This window comes from Canis lupus, chromosome 2 (assembly GCF_011100685.1).
Source record: "Canis lupus familiaris isolate Mischka breed German Shepherd chromosome 2, alternate assembly UU_Cfam_GSD_1.0, whole genome shotgun sequence".
Taxonomy (NCBI): domain Eukaryota; kingdom Metazoa; phylum Chordata; class Mammalia; order Carnivora; family Canidae; genus Canis; species Canis lupus.
The window spans coordinates 18,703,189-18,719,001 of NC_049223.1; the positions used below are offsets into that span (position 1 = coordinate 18,703,189).

Here is a 15,813-nt window from a genome sequence, read left to right on the forward strand (position 1 = left end):
TCAGTAAAGTTCTCCTTAACAATCACAGGTAAGGGCAGCCCCAGTGGCATGGCACAGCGGTTTAGCGCCTTCTGCAGCCCAGGGTGTGATCCTGGACACCCGGGATTGAGTCCCACGTTGGGCTCCCTGCATGGAGCCTGCTTCTCCCTCTGCCTGTGTCTCTGCCTCTCTCTCTCTCTCTCTCCCTCCCTATCTCTCTCTCTCTCTCTCTGTGTCTCTCATGAATAAATAAATAAATAAAATCTTAAAAAAAAAAAAACAAAAACCAATCACAGGTAAGAACTCGAAAGTTATGTCCTCCTAACAGGGGATCAGTAGTGTCATTTGGGTCCCCTACCATATCATACCAATACATCTCCCTTTCCATGGTCGTCAATTCCAAAAACAATATATAAACTGTATTAACAAAGACATCAGCATTAAAAATCCCTGGAACTATTTTTCTTTTACAAACTAGGACATTCATTATGCATGGTTACATGTTTTGGAGGAACAGGGTTTTCCTATGGGACTCATGAGTACAAATAACCTTTTAGGGGAAAAAGCTTTCCCTTTTTTAATTACTAGTTTTCCTTTAGACCATGCATATGTTCCAGTTTTTCTTTTTTAATGAAGGGATATGGCAAACTTTGATCCAATACACATTTTCTGGAAATGTTAATGTTTCTTTCTTTTTTTTCTTTTTTTAATGCTGTGCCTTTTAATCCCATGATTTATTCATCCCAAAACTACTGTGACTTTCTAAACCTCTTTTTAAAATATGATACTAAATTCAACATACTTCCTATTGCTTTGTTGAATGTTGTTTTTATTTATAAATATGATAAGCAGTAATTCCATGAAATAAATCAGTTGTAGCCTGATGACACTATAGCTATATGATGAAAATTTATAATAACTTGTATAAATACAAGTAAATCACAATTTCTGTGTTTTTAATGACAACTCTCTAAAGGCTAAAGATATTTTTTTGTATAACATAAATTAAACGTTATTAATTTGTCTCTTATTTTTAGTAAAGCTTTTAACGGACTGTGTATTTTCCCTTAATGCCAGGTGCTGATGGAGTTCCCCAAAACTGAATCTGAAAATCCAGAAAAAAATACAATAGATGCAGAAAATAAAATTGAAAGAAAGAAAATTGAACCAAATATTTGCTTTGATAAGGGCAGACAGTGTTCTGGAAAAGAGACCATTCTTTTTAAGCTCGAAACTATACAAGAACTTGACCGGAAACATCACCAAGACAATGATCTCTCTGTGCAAATGTTAAAAGATTTTCTTGAAGATGATGTTGACATGAATCAGTATTTTTTACCACCAAAGTCATTGCTGAAATACGCTCTTTTGCTAGACATTGTTAAGCCCACTTGCCGAAGGTCCACATGCTTTACCAAAGGGTAGGTTTAAAAAGACTCTTAAAATGGTATATTTAAGATAGCCAGGTTTTTATGGCTATTATTTCTTTTAGAACTTCTCAAAACAAGAAGCATTTTACAAAATGTTTCTGCTAGAATGATTTTTTTCCCCCTTAATTGCTTGCTTTCGTGTTCCAATAGAATGCACGAGTGAAAATTCCTTCTGGCAGAACATTATGTGCACATCCCACAAAAGTGCTCATAAAACACAATGCCGTTTGTTTGGTGACCTTCATAAGAGCTTAATTACCCATGGTGGAAACATGGTTTGTGTAGATACTGAATTTGCTACTTTTTAGCACCTTTCTTTTTATGGCACTTCAGACCTCAAAAATTTATGTCCACTCTCATCAATATATAAGAAGAAATTAAGTTTTAATATGAAGAAATAAAATTAAATCATCTGGCGCATGTTAAAGCAAATTTAAATTTTACTCAATTTTTAAAAATAAATAATGTGGTTTTATGGTTCAAAAATCAAAGGTACAGATTGTGAGACTCCTTTTTCTGTCTCTCTCTTGCTCATCCAGTTTTCCTGCTTACATACAACCAGACATTTCAATTTACTCTCTAATCTTCCAAAGGTATTATGTGTGAGGGTTTATTTAAATATATATGTTTCAAAAAATATATATATATATATATATGTTTCACCCCCTTTTTTAGGTAAGTGGTAATATACTGTATCTGTTATTATGTACTTTTTTCATTATATAATATCAACTGAATGTTACTATATATAAGTACATAAAGAACTTTATCGTTCTCATAGTATATCATAATGACTTTTATTGGTTACCTTTGGGTTATTTTTTGAAAGTTAATATGTTTTTTTATCGATTTTTTTAAACCTACAAAGAAGGGGAAAATCAGGCCTTTCCAGAAAATTTTGTAAAAGATCTCGATCTCTTCTTTGTTAATGCCACTCAACCTCACTTGATGAGTAACTGTTTGATTTGAATCTTCAGTCTTTATTTTCACCCACTAGTTAGCTTTCATGCGTACTATGTCCCACCTCAACCATACCAGATTTACTCTGATTTTATCATGTTCTGCCCTTGTACTTCCAGGGCAACTGATTTATTGCTTTCCATTGCCTTAAAAGACTTTACTCAGCTGTTGTCTGTTTCAAGTCTGATAAGGCAAGACTTATCAGTTTGGTAATAAAACACAACCTTGAAATTCTTTTGTAATTATAAAGATGGTATAAGGGAAGCCTTTCTATAAAAGCCTATTTTAGTGTAGATGATATATATCTATATATCTATATCTGTACATATACACATACACCATACACACATATGAGAAAACAGAGGTGATGGTACAGGAGTTAAGAAATAGTAGCAATTTATTTTCACCTATATAATGTTTGGTTTAATGTGTCAGGGATGCGAATATTGAAGAGCATTTGGATATAAATCATACAATTTGGATATAAATTTGGATATAAAGCATACAAATGCATGCTTTCTAGTGATGAGCATTAAGATACTGACAATACAAAGAAATAATAATAATGTATGATTCCAAGTGGTTTTTACACAACTCAAAAGACTATGCCAGGTTTAAATAGAATGATCTTATGTCTTTCGCCCAGTGATTTTTCACTTATTTGTGTGTTTCAGACTATTTCAGAAGGATGTAACTATGTAGATTGGTTAATGCATTTCAGAAATATTTAAGAAATTTCACATTAACAAATACATTAGATGCTGCATAATACACGTGTTAATCTTACAGTTATGGAAGCTACGTAGAAGGGACAGGATCTGTGTTACAGACTACAGAGGATGTGCAGGTATTGTATATTGTTTTAGAACTAAAATATTTGAAAATTATTTTAAATAAACCTATTTAATACTTAGAATTTGAGAATATTAAAATAATTGTATATGTTAAATTGGGAATGAATATACACATTTTTTTTATTTCTTGTTGCTAGATGAATTTATATACAAAGAATATTTCACATTTTACTTTCTCTTTTCTTATTCTTATCTTTGCTATTCTTTTTGTTCCATAAGGAGTAAATTGAAATGCAGCATACAATATCTAATGTTCTCTAAAATGATGCACAAATATCTTAATATTCCTTTGGATCACACACTATAAAACTACCTTTTAGGGAAAGAAAGCTACAGCTTAGCAAGACTCTTTATTAATACTCCATTTGTAAACTCTTCAGGGCATCATAGTTGAAAACAAGCTTGATATGCTATAAAAATATTTTATACTTTTGTATCATTTTGAAGTCAAATCACATTATTTTCTATTATGCTGAATTAAACTCTTACCATTAGTAAAATTTACCCATGGTAAAAATGCTATTAGAGGCAAATGAATGGATTTAAGAATTTATAGTTACCAGATGTATTTTATCATTTTAAGAAAATAATTTGATGAAATTGATCATAAATAGTAAATATTTTAATGATATATCTGTTAGCATTATGAAGTTGATTTCATTGGTTGATCAGGTTTCTTTTTTATCTCTTACTTATTTCTTTATGTCGTGTTGCCATTGTTTATTTCTTATGATTTAATTTTTGAGGAATCAGAAATGACAAGTAAACAAGAAGTTTCCTGACTTGTTCAACATCAAGTTCTTTGTTTTCAGACATTTCAGTTTTGAAGTTTATATTGCCCATGATGGGCCAATTACAGAATCCATTGGAAGAGACGTTTTGCCCTGTGCATTTTGCTACTGGCTATTACAGCACACTGTATGTTCATCCTTTTTAAAGTGTCTCACAAGAGATGATCTTATCTTAACAAATCTACTGGCACTCTACTTTATCAATTATCTTGACTGTTTTCTTACAGATTGAGGATATCTACAAATCCCTTACCAATTTGTCTCAAGAGGAAAAGATAACAAAATTGTTAATGCTTAAACTTCGATATTTCACTCCTAAAGAAATAGCAAATCTCCTTGGATTTCCTTCAGAGTTCGGTATGTGGGATACACACAGACCCCAGCTTTTGTGTATTAAAGGTCCCAGAGTTCAAAAGAGACTCAACAGGTGTATTTTATGAATACATCCTTGCCCAGAGAGATGGATGTAAGGAATCTTCCTGTCCTAGTCAGACCATTTTTGACATTTTCCTTCCCTCTTCTTCCTGCTTTTGTTCCTAACCTGACTGAGTCCATTTCCTTCAGCCTCCACGCCCTCTCCTTTTATTCCACTAATGGTCTTACATGGTTTTCAGGGAAGAAGGACCAAATCCACAGTTCTTCCCCTCTCCCCACCGATGGTAGTTAATAGCATGTCTTTCTCCAGCTTTATTTTCTTGATTCTAGAAGTCCTGTTGTAATAACCCTACACTAGATCTTGTGAAAGAATGCCTAGAAATGCCCTCTTTATGAGGAAATAAAAAAGTGGTTGAGGAATTAATTTATTTTTTTGATGGAGAGTGTATTTGTATTTACCCTCTTCAAAGACACATACTGATCAGTTACCCACCTTTTGTCCTCCCTGTAAGTGGAGAAAAGAGAAGGTGGAGAGGTGGACTGGGAAAGTGTTTTCCTAGCGGAAAGAAAGGGTGATTCAGGAGCACAGATGCCAGAATGGACAAGAGATTATGGTGTCTGAAGCAGGGAATCTCAAGAACAAAAATGAAGATGCAGTTGCAGAGTGCGAAGGACTAAGTCCTAACCTCCTTTGTGGTCCAGACAATTTAGGAATTGTTGGTGTTAAGAGATTGGACATGTTGCCCTTGCCTTGTAAAGCACCCTGCCCCATCCCTGACCCCTCCTTCCTGGTGCCTGTGCTCTCCGTGGTAGTGATGCCACCAGCTTCTTTGGCTGTCGGGAGTGTGTTGCCAGTACCTGGCTCCTGGTGACTGGGAGTGTGAGGGGAAAGACCTCCCTAATATGCTTCCAGGTCTACATAAAGAGGACACATGTGTTTGATAACACTGGGGGATTGATTGCAGAAAAGCCAAAGTCTTCTAAATCCAGTATTGTGATATTAATACAGTACTCTTTTTGAAGCAGATAATGAGTTAAATAGATCATGTTTTAAATTCTAAATAATGGACTTACAGATGAGGTTTTGGAACACACCCTTCTGTACCTTACGAATAAAATGACTATATAATTTGACTCTCCTCTTGGTAATTGGTTCTCTGAGTGTAGTCACAGCAACCAGGTTTATTTTGTAACTCTCTGCCTTTTTCTTGGTGATCTCATTCAGTCGCAAATATCCTGGGGAGTGTTATTTAAAAAAAACACAAACTTTCCTTGTCTTAGTCTATGTCACAAAATGAGTGAGAACATCATAAAACAAATAAAGAGCTAAAAATTAGACTCAGGAATTTAGTTCCCAGTCTGCCTTTTTGTTTACTTTTTTTTTTCTTTTATAGGATGAGCAATCAAAGGTATTTTCCATAGAACTACAGAGAGAAGAGATTTACTATCTAATAACTAATTCCTACATTTTGAGTGCATGCTTCTTTAAACAGTAGAGTCAGTGCAGAAATACAGACACGTAGCATGGACCCCAGAGTCACACTGAGGAAGTTTGAATCCTAACAGCACCTTAACCCTCTGCTTTTGTTTACCCCTCTGTAGAATGGGGGTAATCCCAGCATCAATTTCACAGGGTCATTGTGACCATTAAGTGAATTATAATATGGAAAGTGTTTGCCCACCATCTGACATACAATATAAAATTTAAATGTCAGCTTTTATTTTTAAAATATTGGACATTAATTTTGCTTTTTTAGCCTTCATAAATATTTTTTTCTGATCATTTAAAAATTGTATGTGGGTAAATTAGGATTTTTCACAGCTTTCTGAAAATATATGTATAATACATACAAGAAAGCCTTTTTAATTGCTTAAGTTTCTTTTAAAGAATGTGATATATTTGTATAATCAGGCTTGACTAATGTCACCCCTGAGCAGCACTGTGACAGAACTGTCCTTCATGTGTGCTTCCAAAATTATTGACTCTGAATCTGAAATGGGCATTGTTTGAGCTGCTTGTGCACTGTCAATGATGGATTTGTATCGATCCTTTCATACATTTTGTGCTGGTTCTTTTTGTGGCTAGTGGCGTGCATTTGTGAGATAGCGAGCTTTGGAAGAGGCCACTAACCTATACTTACGGAATGAAAGCTGTTATCTTGACCTTGTTAATGCTATGTTTCTTTGTTTTTGAAGATTGTTATTATTTTTAATGTACCCAAGTTTTTAAAAGTCACCTTTTAATTTAAAAAGTTATATCTTTATATAAAATACACAAGCACTCACACGTATATAATTTTTACAAATCTGACTTTATGCTTTCAAACCTTTCTTACTCTTTGATGTAATCTTAATATTACAAAAGGTCATCCCTGGAATATTCTAAAAGTCTGTGATATATTTGTATCTCTGGCTAATTTGAATGAAACAATTTTTTAGATGACTAATTTACTTGCCTAAGACATATTATCTTTATAATAGCAATTTTATGGTCTTGCTCAATTGCAAATATAATTTTATTATGTAATCACTTATTTTATTACAGTAAATATAATGTCAAGTGTTGATGAAGCAACTTTATCATAACCAACTCTTCCTTCTGGTCCTCACAAAACATACCATTTGCTTTTATTAATACTTTTTAATTATTTCCTTCATTTTGTTGTATAAATTGCTTTTCCTTTATTTAATTGCTATGCCAGAGGATACTAAATATGAAAATTGTAACTAACATTATAGTGTATACTTCATGGACAGTCTTTTATGTTGCTATTTGCAAGGCTTTGTTCTAGCAAATTTTGTATCTGTAGGCCAAATTTTGTTTGAAAAAGAATATAGCAAATGGAAGTGCAATATGAGAAAGTGTATTTGTGGAAACAGAATATAAAAAAAAAAAACAGCTTGAGGGACTTGTATCCAGAATATATAAAGAACTCTCACAACTCAATAATAAAAAGAAAAATAATTCAACTAAAAATGGGCAAAGGATTTGAATAGATGTTTTCCAAAGAAAATAGACAAATGGCCAGTAAGCACATGAATAGATATCTTCATCATTAATTATTAGGAAAATGTAATCAAATAAGATACTGTTTCACAAAAATGACAGTAATAGTATTGACAAAGATTTTTGAGAAATCAGATCCCTTATCCATTGCTGGTGGGAATATAAAATGGTGCAGCTACTTTGAAGAACAGTTCAGGAGTTCCTCAAATGTTAGATGTGGAATTACATTATGAGTCAGCATTTTCACCCCCAGGAATATATCCAAGAAAGCTGAAAACACATGTCCACAAAAAAATGTATACATAATGTTTATAACAGCATTATTCATAATCAAAAAGTAGAAACAATCCAATGTCTATTGGTAGATAACTGGATAAATAAAATACGATCTATCCATGCCATCGAATAGTGTTTAAAGAGGAGGTAGTGTTGGTACATCATGTTATGATGAATGAATGAATCTTGAAAAATGCTTAGTGAAAGAAGCCAGAAACAAAAGACAACATATGGTTCCATTGATATGGAATGTCCAGAATAGGCAAATACATAGATACAGAAACTAGATTAGTAGTTGAAGGACAGGGAGGGGCAATGGGGAGATGATTGCTAATGGATGCCAGCTTTCTTTCTTTTTTTTTTTTTTTTTTTAAGATTTTATTTCTAAGTAATCTATACATCCAATGTGGGTCTCAAACTCATGATCCCGAGTTCAAGAGTCACATGCTTCACCACCTCAGCCAGCCCAGCATCCCTCTTTATCTTTTAAGTGAGACATAATTGACATATAATATTGTTACAGTTTTAGGTGTGCACCATGATGATTTGATATGTACATACATTGAGAGATGATCACCACAAAAAGTCTAGTGAACATCTATCATCATATACATAGTTCTAAAAAATTTGTTTCTTGTAATGAGGATTTATTGTAACTTTTCAAATACACAATAGAGTATTATTAACTATAGTCCCAGGCTGTGCATTACTCAGGTCTTATTTATTTTATAGCTGGAAATTTGTGCCTTCCAACCTCTTTAACCCATTTTGCCACTCCACCCAACCACCAGTTTGTTGTATCTGTGAGTGTGATTTTTTTTTTGTATGTCTTTCCTTGCTTTGTTTCTTAGATTTCACATATAAGTGAGATCACAGAATATTTGCTTTTTTCTCTGTCCATCTGTATTATTGCAAATGGCAACATTTCATTCTTTCCGTTATGACTGCATAGTATTCCTCTGTGTGTGTATGTGTTTGTGTGTGTGCATAGGTTGTTTCCATATCTTGGCTATTGTAAATACTGCAATGAACATGAGGTGCATATATCTTTTCAAATCAGTGTTTTCATTTTTATTCCATAAATACCCAGAAGTGAAATTGCTGGATCATATGATAATTTTATTTTTAATTTGTTGAGGAATCTTCATACTGTTTTCCATAGTGGCTACACCAGTATACATTCCCTCAATATATTTTGCATATATAAACCCCTTATCAGATTTATGATTTACAAATATTTTTCTCCCGTTCTGTAGAGTGCCTTTCTTTTCGTTTTGTTGATGATTTTCTTTGCTTGGTTGTGCAAAAGCTTTTAGTTTGATGTAGTCTCATTTGTTAATTTTTACTTTTTTTTTTGCCTTTGCTTTTGGATTCAAATCCAAAAATCTGTTGCCAAGACTGACTCTTACTTTATTGACTGTTTTCTTTTAGGTATTGATGGTTTCAGGTCTTACATTCTAGTCTTTAATCTATTTTGAGTTAATATTTGTGTGCCAGAGCATGATGCTTCCAGCTTGTTCTTTCCGAAGATTGCTTTGGCTATTTAGGGTCCTTTGTGGTTCCTTTTGAATTCTAGGATTGTGTATTCTACACAAATGCCATTGGAATTTTGATAGGAATTGCCTTGAATATGTAGACTGCTTTAGATAGTGGACATTTTACTAATAATTCTTCTAATCCATTAGCATGGACTATCTTTCCATTTGTATCTTTCATTTCTTTCATCAGTGTCCCCCAGTTTTTAGTGTATGGATCTTTTACCTCCTTGGTTAAATTTATTCCTAGGCATTTTATTCTTTTTGTTGGAATTGTAAATGGGATTGTTTTCTTAATTTCTCTTTCTGATAGTTTGTTGTCAGTGTATAGAAGCACAACAGCTCTTTGTATGTTAATTTGTATCCTGAAACGTCACTGTATTCATTAGTTCTAACAGGTTTTTTGGTGGAGTCTTTGGGGGTTTTGTATATATAATATGTCATCAGCAAATTGTGACAGTTTTGCTTTGTCCTTTCCAATTTGGATGCCTGTTACCTCATTTTCTTTTGCCTAATTGCTCTGGGTAAGACTTCTAATACCATATTGAATAAAAGGGGCCAGAGTGGGCATCCTTGTCTTGTTTCTGATCTTACGGGAAAATTTTTAGCTTTCTACTTTTGAGCACGATGTTAGCTGTGGGCCAGCCTTCTTTTTGAGGTAATAAAAATGTTCTGGAATTAAATAGTGGAGATGATACAAAACTCTGTTCTAAAAGCCACTGAATTATACATTTTAAAAGGGTTAATTTTATCTCCATAAAGCTGTTATTAAGTAAAGGAAAACAACTGTGAAATAATAGTAGCCACCACTTCCTAAAGTGCTTTAAAATACAGATTTCGATGAATTTTGTGGATGTTATGGGTGTACTCATGTATACACTGAGCATAATATGTTATGTGATATGATAATATCACATTGTGTAAGCAATGTAATCTTATATTTTTGGCTTCAAATTCTCATTTGTTAATTGAATTTCATGTCAATCTTAGGGACTTACTTATGTGAATGACCACTATGTTCTTACTAAAGGTTACATCTTTTATCTCTGGAAGTTAATATTATAAATGATTGTATTATAAATTATTATCTCTCTTTTCTAGGATTTCCTGAGAAGATAACAGTGAAGCAGCGTTATCGGCTACTTGGAAATAGTCTCAATGTGCATGTAGTAGCTAAACTAATCAAAATCCTCTATGAATAATTTAAAAATAACTCTGAAAGATGGTCGCATTATTTCTTCATATCCAGATGGTAATTCTGAAATTCTATTTTGAATTGATTTTGGTGAAATTCAACTAACCTCTCTTTATCTCTCTTTAAAAAGAAATTTGGATTTATCATAAAAATGCCAATTTTTTCCCTAAATTTGTATTACTGTATTTTGTAAAACAGAAATTATTACGTTTTTGGAGAATGTATTTTCATATGAAATTGCTAAATATACATGTAAAATATTCTGTTTTACTATTATGATATTAGCAAATTTAGAACTATGGAGATTGAATGTCTATGTGAGTATTTTATGAAGTGTTGTGACAAGCGTAGTATAGTGAACCTGAGAAATTATATTTTTGTATGTTAATTAAACAAATTGCTTTATGAATCCTATCATTTTATTTATTTGTTAGGTGATTAGTTCTTCATGCTAATATGATGATTCTAATTCTGGCCTGTTTCAAACATTGAATGTTTTACTTAATTCCAATCTTTAAACATTTCTTAATTTTATCAAAACAAGTGCATATAATATTTTAAAACAAATACTCATAATTCGATGTTGTACAACAGTCAGAAGAAAATGTCAGAAAAATAATCCTACCTCTTGATTACTTCTCCACTGGAAGCTACAGAAAATGGAGGTAAACATTATCTAATTTTATCTTTAATTCTACCTCCATCTGAACCCTGAAACTTCATTGTCCCTTCTTCATTTGTAAATACTTTCCTTTAGTTTACTATCATCAGAGCTTGCCTTTGTCTTCCTTCTCTGCTTCTTGTAAGTTAAATTTTCCATCAAGTTCTAAGGAATGTAGCTTGGCAGATTTTAGGGAGGAAACTGCCCTCTGACCCCAATTCATGTGACTGTTCTGTGAATTAGCTTTTTAAACTTTTTCTTTTTCAGTAGACTTCTTGGAATTAGGGTTTCTAATCAAACTGTTTTGTATAATAAATCCTGTCATTTTGATTTCAGTGACAAAAACAAGTAACAAAAAGAAGAAAAATTAAAAGAAATAAGACCAGAAATATCACAAGATTAAAATGATATTTTTATCTTTAAAGGATAATCATTTTGATGTGTAGAAATTAGAACCCTGTGCATTGCTGGTAGAAATGTAAAATGGTGCAGCCACTGCAGAAGATAGATGATGATTCCTTTAAAAAAATTAAACATATAGTTATCATATGACCCAGCAATTCCACTTCTGGGTATTTACCCAAAAGGATTGAAAGTAAGGACTTGACCAGGTATTTGTATACTAATGTTCACAGTAGCATTATTCGCAATAGCCAAAATGTGGAAGCAATCAAAGTGTCCATCAGTGATGAATGGATAAACAAAATGTGGTGTATACATACAGTGGATTATTATTCACCCATTGAAAGAAAGAAATTCTGACATATGCAATAACATGGATGATCTCTGGGGATATTATAGTTGGTGAAATAAGCCAGACACAGAAGGGCAAATTTTCTATAATTCCACTTATATGGAGTACATGACAGAATCAGGTTCATAGAGATAGAAAGTAGACTAGACATTACCAGGGCTTGGGGGCTGGGAGTTCATGTTTAATGGGTGCAGAGCTTCTGTTTGGGGTGGTGAAAAAGTTTTGGACATAGATGATGGTGATAGTTGCATAGCAGTGTAAATGTACTTAATACCACTGAACCGTATACATAACAATCCTTAAAATGGCAAGTTTTATGTTATATACATTTTACCACAATTTAACAAAAATACCCTAATCATTCCCCACCACCATTTTTCAGAAAAACTCATAGATAAATATGGATATAGGGAAGTTGTAGGCCAATGCATATACATATCAATTATCACACCTACATTTTGTGTATAGTATTTAAAGACAAACCTTAGTACAAGTCTCATAAATTTTAGTACACAACAATCTGAAATTATTTTGTCACACTTTCATTAGGTTCTCTTCACTGCTGAAAGAATCTTACTAATAAAAAGGTTCAGTTTTACTATGATTAAGCTATAATTATAGTGTCCTATGCCCCATTGAGCAATGTTACACAAAATAAGTGTTGAGTTCCAGTGCACCAACTATAAACCCATGAAAGCTCTGTAGAGTGTTTTCTTCCTAATTATAAAACAGAATATTACTTTGTGAATTTTTTTAAGTTATTGAAGTATATTCAATATAGTGATTCTTGGGATCCCTGGGTGGTGCAGCGGTTTAGCGCCTGCCTTTGGCCCAGGGCGCGATCCTGGAGACCCGGGATCGAATCCCACGTCGGGCTCCCGGTGCATGGAGCCTGCTTCTCCCTCTGCCTGTGTCTCTGCCTCTCTCTCTCTCTCTCTCTCTGTGTAACTATCATAAATAAATAAATTAATTAAAAAAAAAAAACAATATAGTGATTCTTGCCCTAAAAAAAAAAGTAGCAAGCATAAAACTCACCTTAATGAAGACATATTTACAGTGTCATTTATTTAGCATATACATACATGCAAAATTAATCTTAAAAATGTTATTTTAATGAATGTCTACTCTATGATTTTGGTAATAAATATGCCTAACATTTGTTCTACAAATCCTAATATTTGGACTTACTGTTAATTTATGCAGTATTTTGGAAACTACAGCCTCTTCTTCTAAAAAGAACTATATGTAATGAAATCATATATATATAACCATTTTACCATTTCTAACAGTAAACTGATTTTTAAAAAAGATTTTATTTATTTATTCGAGAGAGACAGAGAGTGAGCAAGAATGGGCACAAGCAAGGTGAGGGGCAGAGGGAAAAGCAGACTCCCCACTGAGCAGGGAGCCCTCTGCAGGGCTCGATGCCCTAACCCCAGGATCATCGCCTGAGTCGAAGGCAGATGCTTAACTAAACTGAGCCACCCAGGCGTCCCAGTAAACTGATCCTTTATCTTCCTTTTTGTATCACTTCTTTTGGTGCTTTTTCAAATTGCTTGCCAAATAGTTTAAAGTTATTACCCTGCCTCATACTTTTAGTATGAGGCTACTCATACTCAACTTTTTTGGACCCCAAACTAATGAACAAGAGATAACCAAATGAATTAACACAAGCAAGATGAATCATATTGGAAAATTATTTCGCAATGGAGATAGGTAGTCATCATACTAGAAAGAGCTGGAGCTTGACAGTCTTGTGAGGCAGTAGAACCAAATGACAGAAGGAAGGGCACAAATCACCCCATTACTAAGGGATCAGTTGACCTTCAGAACATCCTACACATTTTGTTCTGGCTCTTCAACAAGACTTGCACCTGGACACTGCCCATAAAAAGTGAGACAATACTCTGACTACCAGCCTGTTTGCTCCCCTCTCAAGATAGAGCCTTTTCAAGAGACAAAACCAGGAGTTGAAGTTGTGAAAGTCAGGACTATGCAGCACTTTTTAAAAAATTGAGGGTAGTGGGTAGGATTCCTCAACAAAAATACCAGTCTGTTTTCTGGTTCAATCTCAACATAGTTCTGGTCAGAAGTTATTCAACTAGAGGCCTCTGAGGATGGAGAAATGAAGCTAAGGACACATAAAACTGGTTAATTCTAGTGATTGCAGTGCAGAATGAAGAAGCAACTACTGTGTTGGCCCAACCTCATGTGTATACGGACAGATGCATCGTGTGTGCCAGCTGATGTGTCTGCATCCAAACTGAAGTGCCTTTTTTTGGAGAGGGAGGTAACTTTATAGTGTAAAATCAGAATTTAGGGGTGCCTGGGTGGCTCAGATGGTTAAATGAACATCTCCCTTAGGTTCAGGTTATGATCTCCAGGTCCTGAGGTCGAGCCCCATGTTGGGCTCCCTGCTCAGCTGGGAGCCTGCTTCTCCCTCTCCTGCTCCTCCCCCTGCTCGTGCTCTCTCTCTCTCTCTCAAATGAATAAATAAAATCTTAAAATCAGAATTTAGAATCAAGAGGTTCCCAAATAAGCCAAGATAAAATAATAATCTAATTTTAAGTCCATGTAGATAAAGCAATTAAAATGTGTTTTCCTCAGGTGGTTATGCTATTGAAAAGATGGCTAACTTTTTATTATTTGATCTTCAGCTTGGAACTATGACTATTTTAGGTCACAAGTTATAGACTGGTTTACAAATAGCTTTGGACTTTGAAATTGAGTGAGGGTCATATGATCTCAGCAGTTTTCTCAGAGCCTGTGGTTGAACTCATTATGTAATTATGAAATTTTTCAAGACAGCCTTTGAACCTCCTTGTATTAGAACTCTCTTCCTCTCAGCTCCTAATGTGTTTCATACAACTATCCTATCATACAACTTCCTGACATTCATTTATTTTTTTTTCATTTTTTTTCATTTATTTTTTTGATCAGCTTCCAATCCAGTCTCTTCTTTCTCCATTCATCATACCAAGATATCTCAGTATGCCTATAATATCTCATTTAGGAACCCCTTTGCACATTTTATTAAAAGGCAGTAAGAATCTGAGACATTTTCCTCAACTTCAGTTTATATCAACCTGTCAGCACCATTTTTCCTCTCATCATTCCTTCACTTTGCTACTAAAATTTTAAACCTACAGTTTTTTTTAAAAAAAAAACAAAAACATAGTTTCCTAGCCTCTGTGTCTCTTTCTCTCTTTAGGACTTGTAAGAATATTTTACATTAAGATATTCATGCTCTTCGAAATCTTTTGCAAACATGACCCAAAGTATTTCACTGTTCGTCTTGACTTGTGAGTTTATTCCTTTTTAAAATTTATTTGTTCAATAAATATGAACATGTGCAGAGAACTTTTTTGGCTTCTGATGCCTGAAGTGCTCAAATAAATTTGTCATATTCACCATAGGTTCTGAGTCTTATTTTCAACTACATCCAACACTTACAGCTCTCCATCAAGTACACTATATACTAGATTCCTAAAATTTTCAAAAACTTATTTTCCTATAAATATGAATCTAGATAGACGTTTTCATAAACTAGAAGATGGGAAGTTAATTTTCCCATAGAACTCTTCTTCATAGCTTTAGAATGTTCTCATTTCTTTGCTTGTACATACCATGGTTTCATCTTTTACTTCAAGGATTTGCTCTGTATTTTGTTTGTACCTTTATGTCTATTCATATCAGTGCAGATTTAAATTATAAGAGTGTAAGTAGGAAACATGTTTATTTAGCCAAGTTGGCTCTATAATCAGATGAGATCACCTGGAGAGTCTAAAGAGAGTGGAGAGCAGAGGTCTAGAGCTGAACTCATCCATTACTAAAGATTTAGTCCTTTATAATCCAAGCCATTTTTCTAAGATCTCACCCTTTCATACAACTTCTTTTGCCTGTGATACCCAGATAATTCCAGATCCAATATTTTTCTTAAGCCCTATTCTAGAATTTTTATGCTGGGACATCTTTAACTTGAGTATCTTGCTGTCA

General features: G+C 33.7%; 1 protein-coding gene across 6 annotated transcripts in view; it reads left to right on the plus strand.

Moving 5' to 3' along the window:
* The window catches only part of TRDMT1 (tRNA aspartic acid methyltransferase 1), a 61,637-nt gene extending 50,185 nt beyond the window's left edge, over window positions 1-11,452 (plus strand). For 5 of the 6 annotated variants that reach the window (XM_038529996.1, XM_038529995.1, XM_038529994.1 and 2 more), the window contains 4 exons: window positions 1,057-1,400; window positions 3,159-3,216; window positions 4,242-4,371; window positions 10,309-11,452. In XM_038529996.1, coding sequence (XP_038385924.1) covers window positions 1,057-1,400; window positions 3,159-3,216; window positions 4,242-4,371; window positions 10,309-10,409 — 633 coding nt within the window. In that variant the 3' untranslated portion in view covers window positions 10,410-11,452. Of the gene's footprint in view, window positions 1-1,056; window positions 1,401-3,158; window positions 3,217-4,035; window positions 4,142-4,241; window positions 4,373-10,308 lie in introns of those variants that run through there. The other variant, XR_005355271.1, reaches the window with a different exon arrangement.
* Window positions 11,453-15,813: the final 4,361 nt, after the last annotated feature.